At 38.7% G+C, this 16,937-nt stretch overlaps 1 protein-coding gene across 1 annotated transcript in view; it reads right to left on the bottom strand.

Moving 5' to 3' along the window:
• Nucleotides 1-16,937, bottom strand: part of LOC108797808 (ephrin type-A receptor 6) — a 355,406-nt gene that overhangs the window by 35,972 nt on the left and 302,497 nt on the right. Inside the window, exons 9-10 of the mRNA XM_018569475.1 lie at nt 16,031-16,092; nt 6,607-6,816 (exon numbers count right to left, since the gene is read on the bottom strand). Coding sequence (XP_018424977.1) covers nt 6,607-6,816; nt 16,031-16,092 — 272 coding nt within the window. The remainder of the gene's footprint in view (nt 1-6,606; nt 6,817-16,030; nt 16,093-16,937) is intronic.

Below are 16,937 nucleotides of genomic sequence, written 5' to 3'. Positions count from 1 at the left end.
CAGAAAGTGAAAATCAATATACAGTTCTCCAATGGAAGTAATTTGACAACATATAGGGAATAACAGAAGGATACAGATGGACAGGCAGAGGCTTATGGTAATGCAGTTCTGGGAATTCCCACATATCTTATATGCTTATCCTGAGTGCTACTTTGTCCCTAGAAAATACTCTCCTATTTTCAGATATCCTGGAATTAGACAGGTATTAATAGTGAAACAAGTGCAAAGGAAAGATTGCTTCCATGTAGACCTCAATTTGTAGTCAAGAGGAGTCATAGGTTTCAGAATTTACCAGTCAGACTTTCTACAACTTCATTTTACTTTTACAGCTGTAATTGGACCTGTCACCTATGCAGCTTACACAAGTTGCTTTAAATACTAACCTATCCCTTAAACTTGTGTTACACTTATTATCTGATATAAGACTATAGTTCATTCTTTCTTATCAGTCTCAGCACCTGAAGGTGCTCACAGTATGTACCTGTCACACATACACATTTTAGGGACAATTATATTTTTGGGTTGTCAGAGGAAACAGGGATTTCGCAAGAGTCATAAAATAATCTGGAGCATCCTTAGGCACCTTAAAGCGACACTGTTGTCATAGCAAAGATTTTAAATCAAGGTAGACCTGTAAAAGAAAAATGTGAATACTCACCTTTCCTGCTGTCCACACCTTTCCTGCTGTTTACACTGCCAAACACTGTTTAGATCCTAAGAAATCTGGTGAAGTCCACATGAAAGATGACACTTCCAGAAGTGTCAATCTCCATGGCATGCAATAATGGTAATAAGTAATAACCCTTAAAAGAGGATCCAAATGTTTAACTCCTTCCCACCCACCTTGTGTGTCCTCTATTGGAGATACATTCATAAAAAACACTTTAAGAGCTGACACTTAGTGCTGCTGGTGACTTTAAGGCCCCGTTCACACCTTTACGTTTTGTCGCACGTTCAACGCTCTATGAACGCTCAACAAAACGTACAAACATGAAAATCCCATTGTTTTCTATGGGTCTGGTTCACACCTTTCCGTATTTCCCCCCGTCTGAAACGCCCTACAAAACGGCCTACACTCAAACAAGTACATGTACTTCTTTGGGCCGTTTTGTAGGGCGTTTTACATTGGGATACAGCCAAGTAGCCTTCGGGTAAAAAAACCGCGCGACAGACGCGCATATTCAATACGCCTAGGTGTGAACCCAGCCTTAATCCAAGCTGTCACTGACCGCTCAGGTCCCCACTGACAATCAGGAACCAATCAGCATGATTCCTGAGCGTGTGATCACTGTGTCAGCTATGACATACTGATCACATGCAGGTTGAGGCTTCACTGAAAAAAATGAAAGCCTTCTGTCTGCAGATCAACACTGCCATGTTCAAGCCGCAGTGCCATATAATTAATGCTTTAATGATCAGATTACTGTATTTAAAAGAAAAATAATAGATGGATTAACCTCCTTGGCGGTATGATTCTTTTGATTTTCATAATTTTTTCGGCACAATTTTTTCCAGATTTTTTTCCATTATTTGATTTTTTTGTTTTTTCCGCTTTTTTCCGAATCTCCCGCCGGTTCCGCCCCCGTGCGACGCTTACGCCGGAGGACACCGCACGGCTCGAGGGACAAGGTAAGTAAATACTATGGGATATTCCCGAGTGTATCTCAGGGTATGGAGAAGTAACCCCGAGCTACACTCGGGAATACCGCCAAGGAGGTTAAAACATAGAAAAAAACGTTTTTTACAAAATTTCTGTAGATATTTTCAGCCAATTATAAAAAACAAAGTAGGGTTTTCATTAATATAGTATATACAAATAAAAGTCATATACAGTAATTGCTTTAAAATAAATTATAAAAATAATTCAGGTAAGGAAATTATTTGGAAAGTTAATTGACAAATGCTGGTGCTGATAAATTTGGCCTGGGCATCTAGGCATCAATGACAATTAGGCATAAAAGGATAGAGCGATGAAAGGTTAAACCACTGGCAGGATTGTATTGCTGCCTGGGTCCCAAAATAAAAAAAATAAAGTTTGGGCTTTTACTAGGGATGCACCAAAATATTGCCCGTCAAAACATACTGGCCGAAAATGGCACTTTTGGCAAAATGCATCCTATTCTCTCCTTCCCGCTGGGGGCTGCTCTGTGTCCCAGCGGGGAGGAGAAAAATTGTGACAGGTGGCCGAGCGCTGCGGGAGGAGAGTGCTGTGAGTGGCCGGCGTCTCTCCTCCCACACCGCTCAGCCTCCTGTCACAGATCAGAGGAGAGCAGTGTGGGCGGAGACAGCCAGCGCTGTCACAGCAAGCTGAGCTCCATCCGCTCACTGGCACAGGAAGGAGAGCAAGATACAAACACTCAGTGATCAGTAATCGCTGAATGTTTGTAAATAATTGAGGACAGAGTATGGTTACTATATCCTCAATTATGAATGCATGGGAAGTGATCTACATCACCTCCTGCTCATTCATGATTGTGGTTATAGTAAACATACTATGGCCTCATGTTATGAACGAACAGGAACTTATGAAGATTCTTATGTGTACATAATAGTTTCCCAAAAAGGAGAAATTGACAGGTAAAAAACCCGTCTGCTCTCTGATATCTCCAGCACACTCTTCCTGACTTTCTTCTAGTTCTCTATAAAAACAGGAAAGCTACCTCCATTAAATGTGAGTTTCTAAAAATGTAACCAGCATAAAACTTATCAGACATAGGGGTTAATTCCCCAATGTTATTTTCTTCATTTCGGGCGCTATTTCCTTGATATCGCTTGTTATATAGTTGCTGTGTAAAGGTCAATTCACAAAACTCAATAACGCTTCTGATTATTAAGTAGTAAATGAACTATTCCGATGTTATTTTAACAACTTAAGTGAGAAAACGTGCGTGAAATACAATTCACAAAAGGAAAAGGTCCTTTTATTACTCGTTATTGAGGTGTAGATTTATCACCTCCTTCAGGGTGATGTTTTGACAGATTTCAGGCATTATATGATGCTTGTTGCACTGAGATGACGTGAGGTAAATAGAAATGGAACATTTTTTCTTCATTTTCACATGTGGCCTAATTTGCATACAGAAGAAGAAGGCGGCATGTAGTTGTCATTTCTACAGTTTTTATCCTTCTACAAATGTGGATGATTTTTTACAGTTAGAGATTTAGTGACACATCTCACCTGACACGAAAAATCAAATATCACTGGACACCCTTCAGTGGGGTTGTAGAGCAAGTGTATTGTTCCCTGCAACAAATTTAATATCAAAACAGACTTTAGGTGATAAGGAGAATTGCTTGCCCTCCCTACACTGATTATCAACAGGTATAGATCTAAATAAATCTAATGTTTCATATATTCTTTCCATTCAAAAAAAATGTTATTGTTATTTCTATAAGATTTCTTCTCTAGCAAATTTAAAATGAGTATGCATGTGGCGAATATGGAATATATTCCTTCCATATGTGTGGAATCCTTTTGTGTGGTGAAAGTGAAAGTAACACCCCTTCTGCTACCACAATGCACTGCAAACGTGTTAAAATAACACCCAAAACATTATTTTATCACAGTGATAGATAAAATAAAGTCTGTGATGTTAAAATAACATTTGCTTAACGAACGTTAAACTGCGTGTGCATTCATGATTCTAGCTTTTGTGAATTGCATGTTTCAGCAAGCAAAATAAAGAGTGGTAAAATAACGATAGATCAATGAACTTCTACTCTCTTAACGCTTAGCTTTGTGAATCGGACCCATAAAACCTGAAACCAGCACAATGGCACCAACACTATCGATATTAGTATGAAGAGCATGAAGCCACAACAACTGCAGCCTGCAGCCCAGTTTTCCCTAGATTTCTAATAATATGATTGCTCACAGTCCCAGAAATGAATGATTAAATGGAAGAGTCTGGTCGAGCCATCTAATGAATAAATCAGGGGCGATAATTAAATGTGAAAATGAATAAACAGATGAATAAGTTAATTTACGAGCTTGTTTAAATGGCGCAGGATCTTATAAACATGGCCGTGTGCCATATCGGTGCTGTTAACATAATCAATAGCAGGAAGACGAGAATGATGTAGTCTGCAGTACAGAGAGAAGTGGCTGCCGGGTCCCTGGAGACATGGCTGGAGTGCTGCAATCATCATCTGGTGGCACATGGACTGAAATAATTCTGGGTCAAGGGCAGTGGAGGATCAGGGAGCCCAGCCTACAGCCAGGTTTAAAGGGAAATTAGTGTATTTTCCATGAGCTTATATTTTCCCCGCTTCAGCTCTCTTACCTGTATACCCCTTATGGACCAGGGCAATTTTTATATTTCCACTATAGGCCTGTTTATTTAATAACTTTGTCATTACTTAAGAGTACAAAATAATACATTCAATTTTGAGGGCGAAATCTAGGCTTTCTTTTGAAAAATATTGTTTTCCAAAAAATGTTTTATTTTCTATTGCATCTATGGAAAAAAAATTAAAAATGTTTTTTTTTTCAGTTTTGAACAGTGTCATTTTCTAAAAGTAGTTTTATTGTAAATAAAATGAATACATTTTATTGTTCTAATCCTATTGCACTGAAATTGTATTGTAACTGTATTGTCTCCCCCATTTTGTAAAGCACTGCACAAACTGCTGGCGCTATATAAATCCTGAATAATAATAATAATAATAATATTCTATAATTTGTCCTATTTAAAACAACACTAAAATGTTTTTTTCTGGTACAAAGCATAGCAAAATTATTTACAATTTAAAAAAAATCAACTTTGCACATTTTCTTGGCATGTGACACTGAGAAACGTAACAAACAAAACAAATGAAATTGTAAAAAATAAATAAATATTAATGGTAAAAAAAAAATAGCAGTAATAAAAAATCAGCACAGAAATAACAGCTGAGAGGGGAATTTATTTAAAGAACAAAACGTTTTAACCTGTAAGGCTTCTTTAAGTGATGTCACTGCATTCACTGTTTCATTCATCGGTAGATCACCTCTGATCTACATATGAATGAAATAGTAAATACAATGAAACAATAAAAACATTGACTCATTTTATTTACTCAATGACACTACAGACTACAAGTGCCATTTTACACAGGAGAAGCTGCATTTTGACAGCTGCTCCTGCTGTGTAATAGAAAACAATTACTAGCTGTCATTTTGACAGCTAGCAAATGCTGGTAATAGCCTGCAGAAGCAAGCAGTGGCAGGGAAGAGGGGCTGGACATTAGAGATGCATCAAAAGTGTTGCTGAAGTTTTTCAGGACGTATATCTAACATTCTAAATCCTGAAGTGGTTAAGGTATTAAAGTGAAATGAAACCCAGAAGCAAAAATGTAGTTTATTGCAGATCACCAACCCTCAAATGTACTGACTGCATATTTTTTGTTTAGGTTTTTTCCTTTCATTTTCAACTGGTGATTTGGCCAGTAACAAACTTCATTTTCTAGGGTGGCTCCACTCTGTGAAGGAGCAATGGAGCCCTCCTTGGACAGTAGCATTTTCACACTGCGGAGAGGGTAGTGTTAGATGCACTAGCAGATTTAGATGGACATGGCAAATTAAAGTGATATTAAAGTCAGAAAGCTTTTAAGCTACTTTAAATCATTACAATGGATGCTGCTTCTTGATGTTTAAATGTTTTAGGTTACTACAGAATCAGCTTGCGCCCTGAGCGCAGGCCCTGATAGCTTGCTTTAGGGTGACTCCTTTCCCTTGCAGGGTCCTATGTAGCCACCCTTGTGTGTGCTACTAAGCTGTGTTTGTCTCTACAAACACACAGACACAGCAAGGCAATCCGCTCCCCTGTTCCTCGCTCCTCTCTTCACCCTTCTCCAAACTAGTACAAGGACAGTTGTTGCAGACTGTGCTGCCCCTTGTAATCTTGTACTGGACAAGGAGTTCGGGGAAGCGTAGCTGAGAGAGTTGGAGCTGTTCCGCAACATGATGACAATAAGTGCTTGGAAAAAAAATTAAAGAGATACTTTGCATGTATATTTGTTTGATCTGGATTCAGTATTGAAAGAAAAAGTGTAAGAGTGTCATACTACTTTAAATCTGAACTCCAGCTAACACTTTTCAAGTAGTTGCAGCAACATTTGTTTCCATATGGGATAAAGGTTTTACATAAATGAATAAAAGCTGACCATTGTAAGCACCCCCATGAATGTTAAATGGTTTGTCTCAAGCCTCTGTTTATCACTTTCATAGACAGATTAGTCTGTTAAAAGAAGTTGACAAATGATTCCACCAGATCACCAGGTGGAAAGAAAGGGAAAAAAAGGAAGAAACTGAATGCAGCCACAACATTTAAGAATTGTTAACCTGCAATATATTACATTTTTTCTTCTGGATTTAGATACGCTTTAATGCAATGGTTACCTTAAAGTTGAACCCTGGCCACAAACACTTTCACTTAAATATATTTACAAATGAAAAAAAAATCAACTTTGCACATTTTCTCAATTGCTCCAAAGGATTCCTTTTTGTGTCCACTCAATGTCTCTGCAAACCCAGATATTTCCATCTAAATTTGATTCTCACAAAATTACTCTACAGAGAACAGATAACAGCCCACTTTATTCTTCAAGTGAATTATATGCACTTACTGTGGTTGTATAAGCGGCTTCAGGATCATCTTCTAACACTCGTGAAAGTCCAAAATCTGAAACTTTGCAGACCAAATTGCTGTTGACTAAAATGTTCCTGGCTGCTAGGTCACGATGGACATATCCCATATCGGAGAGGTATTTCATCCCTGAGGCAATTCCTCGTAGCATTCCCACCAACTGGATGACTGTAAAGTGACCATCGTGCTTCTGTAAGGAGAGAATAAAAATACATCTCAGGTTGGTTAATATCTGAATAGATGATTATGCCTTTGCCAAATTCAGTCTACTTAATACTGAAACCCAGGTATAGCTAAAAAAAATACCATCCACATATGTCAATAATAAATATTCCAAAGAAAAAAATACTTTTTGTACAGCTAGCACACAGTATCTGAATCTGAATTCAGGTGGCCTTACAGCTGCAGAATGTCTCTAGATAATCAAGATACATGTGGTTTAAGTTTGATCCCTAGAGATATTTGTCCTTGAAAAGTCCTTATTCCTTAAAAGTTATCATGACCCTAAACTGATATCTCAGTTTTGTGTGAGTATAGGTAAGCCGGCTTACCTGTTTCATTTATCTCTGCCTGGAATTATATGTGTCTGGAATCCGCCAATAAGGTAAAAGGATAGTGTTATGCTCCTGAAATTGGATTCTCCAGTTATTTGTTTATTCTAATTTATGGACTATTTATGGCGGGCTAGTAATGGTAACACCATCACTTGAATGACATTTCATTTGTGCAGAACCTAGAAATGTTGGTGAGGATGTCTCACTCCTGATTTCCCCGAGAGATGCAAGAAGCTTTTCTTTGATTCACTTTACAAGTGACCATGCTCAGGTAAAATAGCTGATCCTTGACTCAAAAAAGGAAGATTTGTTATGGTAAAAGTTATAAATGTAAGTCTTGAAGCCCATCTCCAGGCATGACAATTCACCCTCTCATCCCTTGCTCCTACCCCATCACCTATTCAGTAGACATGTAAATGTAGTTTTGTTACATTTAGACATTCAGATGCATCCGAATTTCCGAATTAGAACGAATCTGAATGTCCGTTTAACGAAATTCAGATCCGCCCGAGTTTCGTTCAAAATGAAACTAAATCGGACACATGACTGTTCTCTGGCCAATCACATTTTTTTGTGGCTGTTGGGGCAAGGTTATATGACTTTGTTCCAAATTGAAAATTCGGATCATTCTGAAACGAAACTTCAGATGCATCCGAAATCCGAATAACAAAACAAATTGAATTTCAGATTTGAAATCCGAAAAGCAAAAAGAAATAAAAATCTGAATTGATCTGAAACTAAACAAATGTTTTGCAGGGTTACATGTCTACTATTCAGGTGATATTTTTTAAATAAGTATCTTTAGATGTTTTATATACTCATTATATACGAAGTCTGCTGTCCTTGTTCCTTGCTGACAGCACTTCTCAGAGAAACAACTGGTTGATCCAGCACTTCAGTAGACCAGTGGCATCTTCTCAAAGTCATCAGCCACTACAGTCTTTAAAAAACCCTGCTTCTGGACAGCCAATATAAGGTGTCCACATCACCCAGGCAGTGACATGGACACCAGAAAAATGCCCTCCTTAATTAAAAAGTTAGACGACTTGACAATGGATCTAGGGAAGTATTTTGGACTTTTAGCTTAGTTCCACCTAGTGTTTAGTTGGGGGTAGGCAAGAGTGGGGAGGAGGAGCTATGCCCAGAGTTTAACTTTAATTGTGCCTAAACAGTACTCGGAAAATTACATTTTGTCTTGAATTCAACCTAAAACAATTGCAGTGTTATATCATGTGCCTGTTACTAGGCAATCCTATACATCTTCAGTGTAAGATTATTAAAGGCACTGCTGTCTCTGCTAGTCTAAAAAGATTTGGAGAGATTCAGTGATATCATTGCTGTGTGGTTTACTGTTCTTGCTGGAGAGGAAGGTGTACCTAAGAACTTGCAGTGCAAAGATCTCCCTGTTTTTATTCATTTAGTGTATTTGTACTTTCTCCACCTCTATTGGTGCCTCTTGAATATTACCCCACTAGTCATACGTTCACCAGTCATCAGGGGGCATTTCTCATATGAGGAAACAAAAATGGTCACCGTCACAAAGAGAAGCAGTGTGGAACAAGGCATAATAATTCACTAATAAGGTCAGCTGTAGGGAGCATTTTGGCAATACTGGTGACTAGTCCTTTGCCCCCCAATTGCTTTTTCTGGGCACAGCTTTCACAGTACAGGTCCTCCTAAAGTTTGGTTCTTTTCAGCACTCCTTCTATCACAGCTGTTACTCAACGCACACCTATTTATCTGCCTTGCTGGTAAACATTCACTGATAAGTAATTACAATGATAACTAAGCACCAAGCAAGACAATTGTAATTGGAGTACATCAAGTACTATCAAAACCATTCTGTGAAATATGTCCGGATATGCACCTGGATCGTAAGAGATTGCTAAAATGTTTCGAAATGCTGGAAGGTATAACAAATTGTAGATAATCACAATAAAAAAAAACAAAAAGAACTCCCTTATTTTGATAAACACAGGAAAAGAAATGTACTCAGTAAAATGCCTGTAACTGGAATCTATATTGGGGTTTCTATAGATAATTGCTATTTAAAGCAAAGGCAGAGAACAATCAAGAGCAAGGAAGATATTACCATGTACAGAAGGCATTCAACTCCAGCCATGAGGTCCCGGTACTTCAATAACAAGCTTTATAATATAACTTCTTTATGAAGCGCCACCTCCAACCCTCGCACAAGAGATAAGACTCCATTATGGAACGGGAGCAGCCCCAGGGCAGAAGATGCTTTTAGGTTAAAAGCCTGGCAATGATAGAGTCTTCTGTTGTGAGTTTAGATTCTATGACCATTATTATCTGCTATATTCATCTGTCAGTAGAGTAATGGAGAAATGCACAGCTCATAACACTGACCTAAACAACAATAGTGTAAAACAAATTCAATAGTTCGATAGCACTACAAAGTAAATAAAATAGTAATTGAAGGTTAAAGCATAACTGTCCCCACACTATGAATTTTAAACATCTACATATTCTTATAGATCAGCAAATGAGCTTAAGAAACCCTCACTGACCTCTGTTTGTAGCTACAGAAACGGTGGAGAAATTCATCCTCAGAGGTCTCAGCAAACGTACTAGAATTGTAAAGTCTTGATCTCAGCTAACCCTGATCCCCCTCCAAGTAGTGTCTCAGTAGTCTTCCAGCCTTCAAAACTCTACAATGGATCACAATTGTCTTCTCCACCGGATTCACCCAGTGTGCTCACCTCTATTCGTTAATGAAATAACAAACTTTTGGGTGAGGCTGTTTTTGCAGTGCGCACAAGACAGGTGCACTTTAAAAGACATGGTGGAATCAAAAAACCTTTTCAGCAGTCTGGCTTAATCAGTTAAGTGCAGCACCTGTCTCTGGTATTGTGCAGCTAAAGATGGGATGAGGAAAAACTTCTGAAATAAACAGCTCAGAATAATGTATTGGCAGTGTTCATTTACATGACAAATGCTGGCATTATTCTGAGTCTGTCGCAGATGCAAGAACACCTCGGGCATCAGGGATCCCAGATATGGGCATGTAAATGAGCACGCCGACATGTTCTCCACTGCGCCAGCCAGCGTCTACAGTAATAAAAGGTTTAACGTTCTTTTTGTTTATTGTGAAGGAGAATTTTCTGACAGTGGGAGCTATTTTCTTAACAATGAAGATTTTTCTTACAAAATTAAAAACTTTCATTGGATGACTTGGGATTTTAAATGATCCAAGCCTAATTATACATGCGGTTTTCGTCTGGAATTTACTAATGCAGTGGGTGTGTGGGGGGCATATTAATTTGCTGCTTGTTAACATGTTCCTGTCAAGAATGATTAAATATTCATATATAGTAGTTTTCTGTGGAGGATATTATGCTGTAATGGATGTGCTGATGCATGTACACAATGTGTGCAGTAGGGTGACAAACCACTAGTTCAAAAATTCAGAATTGGCATCCTGTACTTTATTTAGTTAAAGATTCATTTAGTGTTAAAAGTATGGCTGACAAGAAAAAAATGGAAACTGTTAGCTGCAAACAGCTGACGGTGCCTGATGGTATACACAGGAGAGGACAGTCAACTGATTGAACCAGGCCAGGAAGGGATGTATATGTCTACAGCAGGTCCCACTCTGCCTGTGGACTGCCCTGTGGGAGAACACTCAGCTGAGTAGGTTAGAAAACCAGCATAGACTGCTGCTCCCCCTGTGCTTAGCATCATTGGTAGCATCTGCCAGTGCTGTTGATCTCCTTTCCAATTAGATTTAAGAAGAACTCTGAGCAGAATAAAATGTAACTCTTGCAGTGGGGCTACCACCGCACCTCAAGAGTTAAGTGCTCGTTTTGGTCTAGGGTGTCAAATAAAGAAGAAACACTCACCTGAACCTCGGACCCACCTAGCTGCTAGACCGGTCCCCGCAGTCTCTCTCCCCCCAGAATCCAGCGGAGGAAGGTCCTTTGGCATCCTCACGTCTAATACACTGTATTATATTTGATGACTCACGGGTCATTAGACTGCCAGAGCAGAGGTGGACAGAGGCTTTGGGGACAGGTCTAGCAGACAGGTGGGTCCGAGGTTCAGGTGAGTACCCGTATATCTATTTTATTTTACAACCTAGACTAAAACGAGCACATAACCCTTAACTTTTATTCTGCCTGGAGTACTTCTTTGATAGGAACAACTGGCCACCAGATTTTTTCTGTTCATGGGCCTGCTGGTGCAGTGCAGATCAGTAATAGTAAAAGAAGCAGCAGCCACAAAACATAAAGTTACTTATAATTTTTTTAACCCTTTCATCCCCTCTTCTTGTCTGTATATTTTAGCTCCATTCTGTCCCTGCTCTGATGTGTGGATTAACCTCTTCACGCCCCTTATTATGCACATCTGTATATTATGCCCTTACTATGGGGTTATGGCTTTTCCCCATAGTTCTCCTTAGGGTAACGGGAGGACACAAACTAGCGTCCTCCCATCACCCTAAGCTCAGTATACCGCGAGCTACACTTGCGGTATACACTCACCTCATAGTTCTCCTTTATTCTCTATCCTCCTACTGTGTGTGGCCTGTACATTAACCTCTTCACCTCCTTCTCCCTGTATGACCTGTACATTTACTGTGTATAGTGTATCATTACCAAGCTCCAGGTTTTTATTCTCTCAATACCAGCACGTTTCTTCGTTTCCCAAAAATTGTGCACATTTCATCAGATCACCTTCGAAGTGTCCACTTTCCAAAAAGAGGTAATTAAGGTAGAGGTTTGTACTGTCCTGGCATTTTTATTTGATATTGTTTATAACAGCAAGTAATGGAAACTATTTTTTTTCAAATTTTTTGGTCTGGTTCCATTATATAGTAAAAAATAAAAGAAAAAGGTTATTAACCACTTCAGAAAAACAGGACATACCTGTACGTCCTGGTCTTGAAGTGGTTATACCCAGCTCATGGCTGCTGCTGCCATGATCATTTTTTCAGCAGGAAGAGGGCTTTCAAGTATGAGTGATTCTGGGTCTGGATCTAGAGCCACCCGATCCACTTTTAACCAGGACAGAAGGTACTCCCCCCTTCCTGCACACCCCACCCCCTACGATGGTTTTCAGACTCCCCCACTCCTCTGGGGGGCCCAGGGCATGGCAAACAGTGTCAGGATGGAGAATGGGAAAAGACTGTGGAACATATGTTCCCCGATCTGCTCTGTGATCAATACAGCAGACAGCGCTGTGCTCCCAGCACTTCTGGCTTCAGAGCTGTCAGAAGTGCCAGAGCTGGCTGAAGTGCCTTTACCCAGGCGATCAAACACATAGCAAATAAACACACACGCCTAGGGCATGCACATATATGTAAATTAGGTATCACCATGGATGTCAGAGTGAGAACAATAAGTCCAGGGCCATACTACAATGTTAACTCTAAACTGATGAGCAGTAAAGGCTTTTAAAGCGTTTCATATGGACAATTTGTGTACCATAGTTTTTCACCATTGCACAAGTGTGCACAATTTGGTTTCTATTTGTTTGGGGGTTTAAAGTAATTTTCTATCTAGAAATTCAGATTTTATAATGTGTATGAAAAATGAAAAAAATTGTCCTGGTACTAAAGGTGGTTAAATATTACCAAACAAAAGCTCTATTTGTCTAAAAGAAATGTTATAAACTTCATTTGGTACAGTGTTGCCTGATGGAGTAATTATCAGTCAACCTTTCACAGTGCTGAAAACTGAAAAAATGGCCTGGTAATGAAGGGGGTTTAACATGATGGTACTGAAGTGGTTAAACATTATTTAGTGAGTACAAAACTGAATAAAATTATGTTATTTATGTTTGTTTTGGAGTTTGCCTTTAATTTGTTGCTGTTTACTATGATGTTCAGTTTCACCGATATCTGAGATGCCTTCAGAAGGATAATAAACATTGATGGATACATTGTTAACGTTACTGTGGGTGTAACAAAACAGTTCAATGTACGGAGCAACAAATCATTGTTGAGACAGCAGAACATAGCGCATGATTAATGGTTCTATAAGTGAACTTCTGCTGAGGAGCAGCACCTGTGGTCATAACACCATCTGCCATTTACACAGCATAATTACATCCGCCCCAGAATAACTAAAAGGTGACACGTAGCTGTGTTCCCAACTGAATGCGTACCATGCATATGCTTAGGAACTAACTATTAACATGTTTCTCAACACTTTTTAAGTGTAAAGAAATTAGACATTTTATCTCACTCCCAGTCCATTTAAAACCACCTACATTGAGGAAACACAATACCCACACCCAGCGATGTATGCCTAGGTACATTAGAGGAGAGCGTGATAAAAATAATCCCAGTTTATGTGTACTTGCTGTTTGACTTGTGCTTTTGAGCTGCAGCAGTGCATAGATCTTAGCAGCTATAAGTTTAAAATCTGATCTTTGCAACATGGGAGTTTATAGGTTTTGACAGAAGGATTTACTGTTGGATGGAGGCGCTTTAAATGTAAAAGGCTGGTTTGCAGATAACAGTCTATAAAGGCAGGATGTGTTTGAAGATGAGTCTTTACAAAGTTATTGCTAAATGTTTTTGTTGTCCCAGGAGTTTTTATTTGACTATTGTAGGTTTGAGGTGCCAATATAGGGTCATATACAATGGGTGCCTACATGCTCCCCTGTGCTGTCATTTGCTTTACTCATACTTACCCATAAGAAGATCTGAGCTCAGAGACATGGATATGGCATCATATTTAATATAGTAACTGTTGCTTCATACATATAAAAGGATTGTATGCATGTTGCAAGAAGCTCTACACTGCTCATCTCATTTGTCTTTTTTAGTACCCGTCTGATCCTGCCCATGTATACTGGAGCTACATTTATTATTGCTAAATGCCAAACAATTAATAATAATAGTCTAGACTATTGTCCATTTTTTAAGTCAAATACAACAGAAATGACAACACATAGTGGGGATGAGCTCACGTTCAGACCAAACCCAGTCTGAATCTGAGCTCCTCTCAACAAAAAAGCTACATGGGTCTCCCTCTCAATAAGCTGAGGGTTAGGGCATTTTTTGCCCTGCAGCTGAGCATAAACAAAGGAGTGGGGTGCATGTGCTGATGTAATTTACCTTATATAGCCATGTTACCATATCAGGTCAATGATGCCACAGTACCACACCCCTTTGCTTAAGTGCAGCTGCTGGTGAAGTATTCCCCTGACGCAGCTGGTTGGGTAGCATCGGAAGGAGCTTCCATCTGGGTTTAGAGGTGCTCCCTCCTTGTTCGGAGAAGCTCGGCTTGGTCCCAACCTGAGCTCATCCCCACACTGGAGTTGTATGTGTACAAGACAAATATCCACAGAAATGTAAATTACCAGCATGTAGAGACAAAGGTACTTATCTGGAGAAATTATAACAACCATACCTTACACTGGAATTCCACTACTGGAGCAATATTCCATAATGCCAACATTATATTAGTTAAATGTTCCCATTGCCGAAGCAAAATGTAAAATATATTTCAAAATTGCTTCTGACATTTTTAGATGTCTTTTACTTGCTTAAAGTTCCTAGCTTACTGTTTTATGTAATGTTAAGGAGGAGGCTGTGGAGATACGTTTACCATAACTAACCCTGTCTGTACTATGCTGGCAGATCTCATTATCAGTTTGTAAACTAGATTTGAAAACTGTCTGTCCTAACTGAGGGCTAAAGTCCTGTGTATAAACCTGCTCCAGAGAACTAGCTAGAAAAAAAAGTTAAGAAATATATATATTTTTAAATATTTTTAGGTATGCTGTGTGAATGGGAACACATAACAAATATACAATGGGGGTTTCTCAAATTTGACTGTAACCGTGGAATGACCGTGGAACAAAACAAAAAGGCAAGCAGAGGACTAGTCACCAGTATTGCCTGTGGTCTTCCGGCAGCTGATCTTTTTTTTCCTTTTGTTGACTCACCATGCCTTGTTCTGTACTGTCTCTCTTTGTGGAGGCAGTCATCTTGATAGAGACAGAGTTTTACTTCCTCATGTCAGATCTTCCAGCAACAGTTAGCAGCACAGCAATAACATCACTAAATCTTGAGACTAGTAGTCAGAGGCAATACTACCTTACATCATCCCACACTACAGATATACAGCTATGAGTCTACAGAACAGGAGTTGCTCAGCACATGCACATACTCACATCTCTACAATTAAGCACAATGTAGGTGAAACACATCAGCAGAGGAGGTCCCTGGCGGGGACTCTTTGCTTGTTGGTCTGGAACAATAAAGTTGCCAGCATTTGAACTTTCCTAGAGTGCAGCTGGCTTTTTCTCCTTCTCAGTCTCACCTAAAGGAAGCAGCTCGAAGCTAGAATTTTACATTTTATTTATTAATTATTAATGATTTATTTATAATTTATTTTATTATTATTTACATTATTTATTTCTTAAATTTCCTTTTCATTGTTAACTAACCATTTTCTATTCAATAAGATGAAGGGGCTACAACACAAGAGGACCTTGCATTTTCATGCATGGTCTTCTTTAAATTAGTTTTAAAGATTTGCTACAGGGAGTTAAAGAAAATGAAATCTCCCAGTGCATCGAATATACCAAAAATCTCTGTCTTTCATACCACTAAAATACACTTCTCTAAACAATAACTCGGCTTAGAGAGGAAATAAATTATAGTCTTAAGTGTGAGTCCTCTTTATTTGCCAGAAATGGTGCAATGTATCATCACACCAAGGTAATACAGCCCAGGGGAAAAACAGCTATTCTTCAGGAGAAGAAAAAAACCCCATGAATAATATTATGTAAAAATTAATTTGCAATAAATTATTTCAAATCTCAGGCCAGGATTGTTTCTTACTCAAATGTCACGAGAAAATGACATCTTACCCGCAGGAACGAGTCCAAGGAACCGTTTTCCATGTACTCCACCACAATCATCACAGGCCGGCCTGCAAACACAGCAAAGAAATTCATTAGGAAGATTAAAGGTGTATTAGAGGTTGATTATACATTTCCAGCTGTTATGGAAAGATTATCTGTATCACTTTAATGAAGTTCATATGTCTTAGGCTGCAGGGAGGGAAATAAAAAGATCTTCCAGTCAATTATTTGTACTGCTGTTGCTGGAATGGCGAGACTTAGCATTAGAGTACCCTGATGACTTTTTATTACCTGTTCCTTGGCATGTGTCAGACATGGAACCATACATAATGACTTATGCCAGCGGTATTCATAAGTACGACAGTATGCGTCTTTGTTAAAGCGTTTGCAATCAGGAAAACAAAATACATCACAGAAGTCATTATGGCAAGCAGGTCCAGTACTACATATGCTCATGTTTTTAAACATCATTTCAAACAAGTATAAACTGTTCTATTAAAATGCAATCTTGGTGATTGATTGTCCTGTTGGGCTTTCATTACTTTCTCTCTTTTTATTCATATGATGTCTGATATTTCACCATTCAATACACAAGAAAGAAAATAAAATGGCATGATGTGCTGAAAATTGTAACTTACTAGAGGAGACAGGTGTCGATGTATTTTGCCAAAAAAAAACCCTGAAAAATATTTATTTCAATTAAATAATGCAGAGTTTCATCTGCCAGGCTGCATTTACTTAAAGCAGAATTCCAGGTAAAAATTATAAATAAATAGCCCAGCTAAAGTAAAGATTAATTACTGCCATACTCACTGCTTTAATACTAATACTAAATCCCTGAGTGTATCCCACCAACATACAGTCTGGAAGGAAGGACTGCCAACCACCATTGTGGTGTATATATATATATATA

This window comes from Nanorana parkeri, unplaced genomic scaffold (assembly GCF_000935625.1).
Source record: "Nanorana parkeri isolate BGI_ZX_2015 unplaced genomic scaffold, ASM93562v1 scaffold1340, whole genome shotgun sequence".
Lineage (NCBI taxonomy): Eukaryota > Metazoa > Chordata > Amphibia > Anura > Dicroglossidae > Nanorana > Nanorana parkeri.
This window is presented reverse-complemented; position numbering and strand designations above follow the sequence as displayed.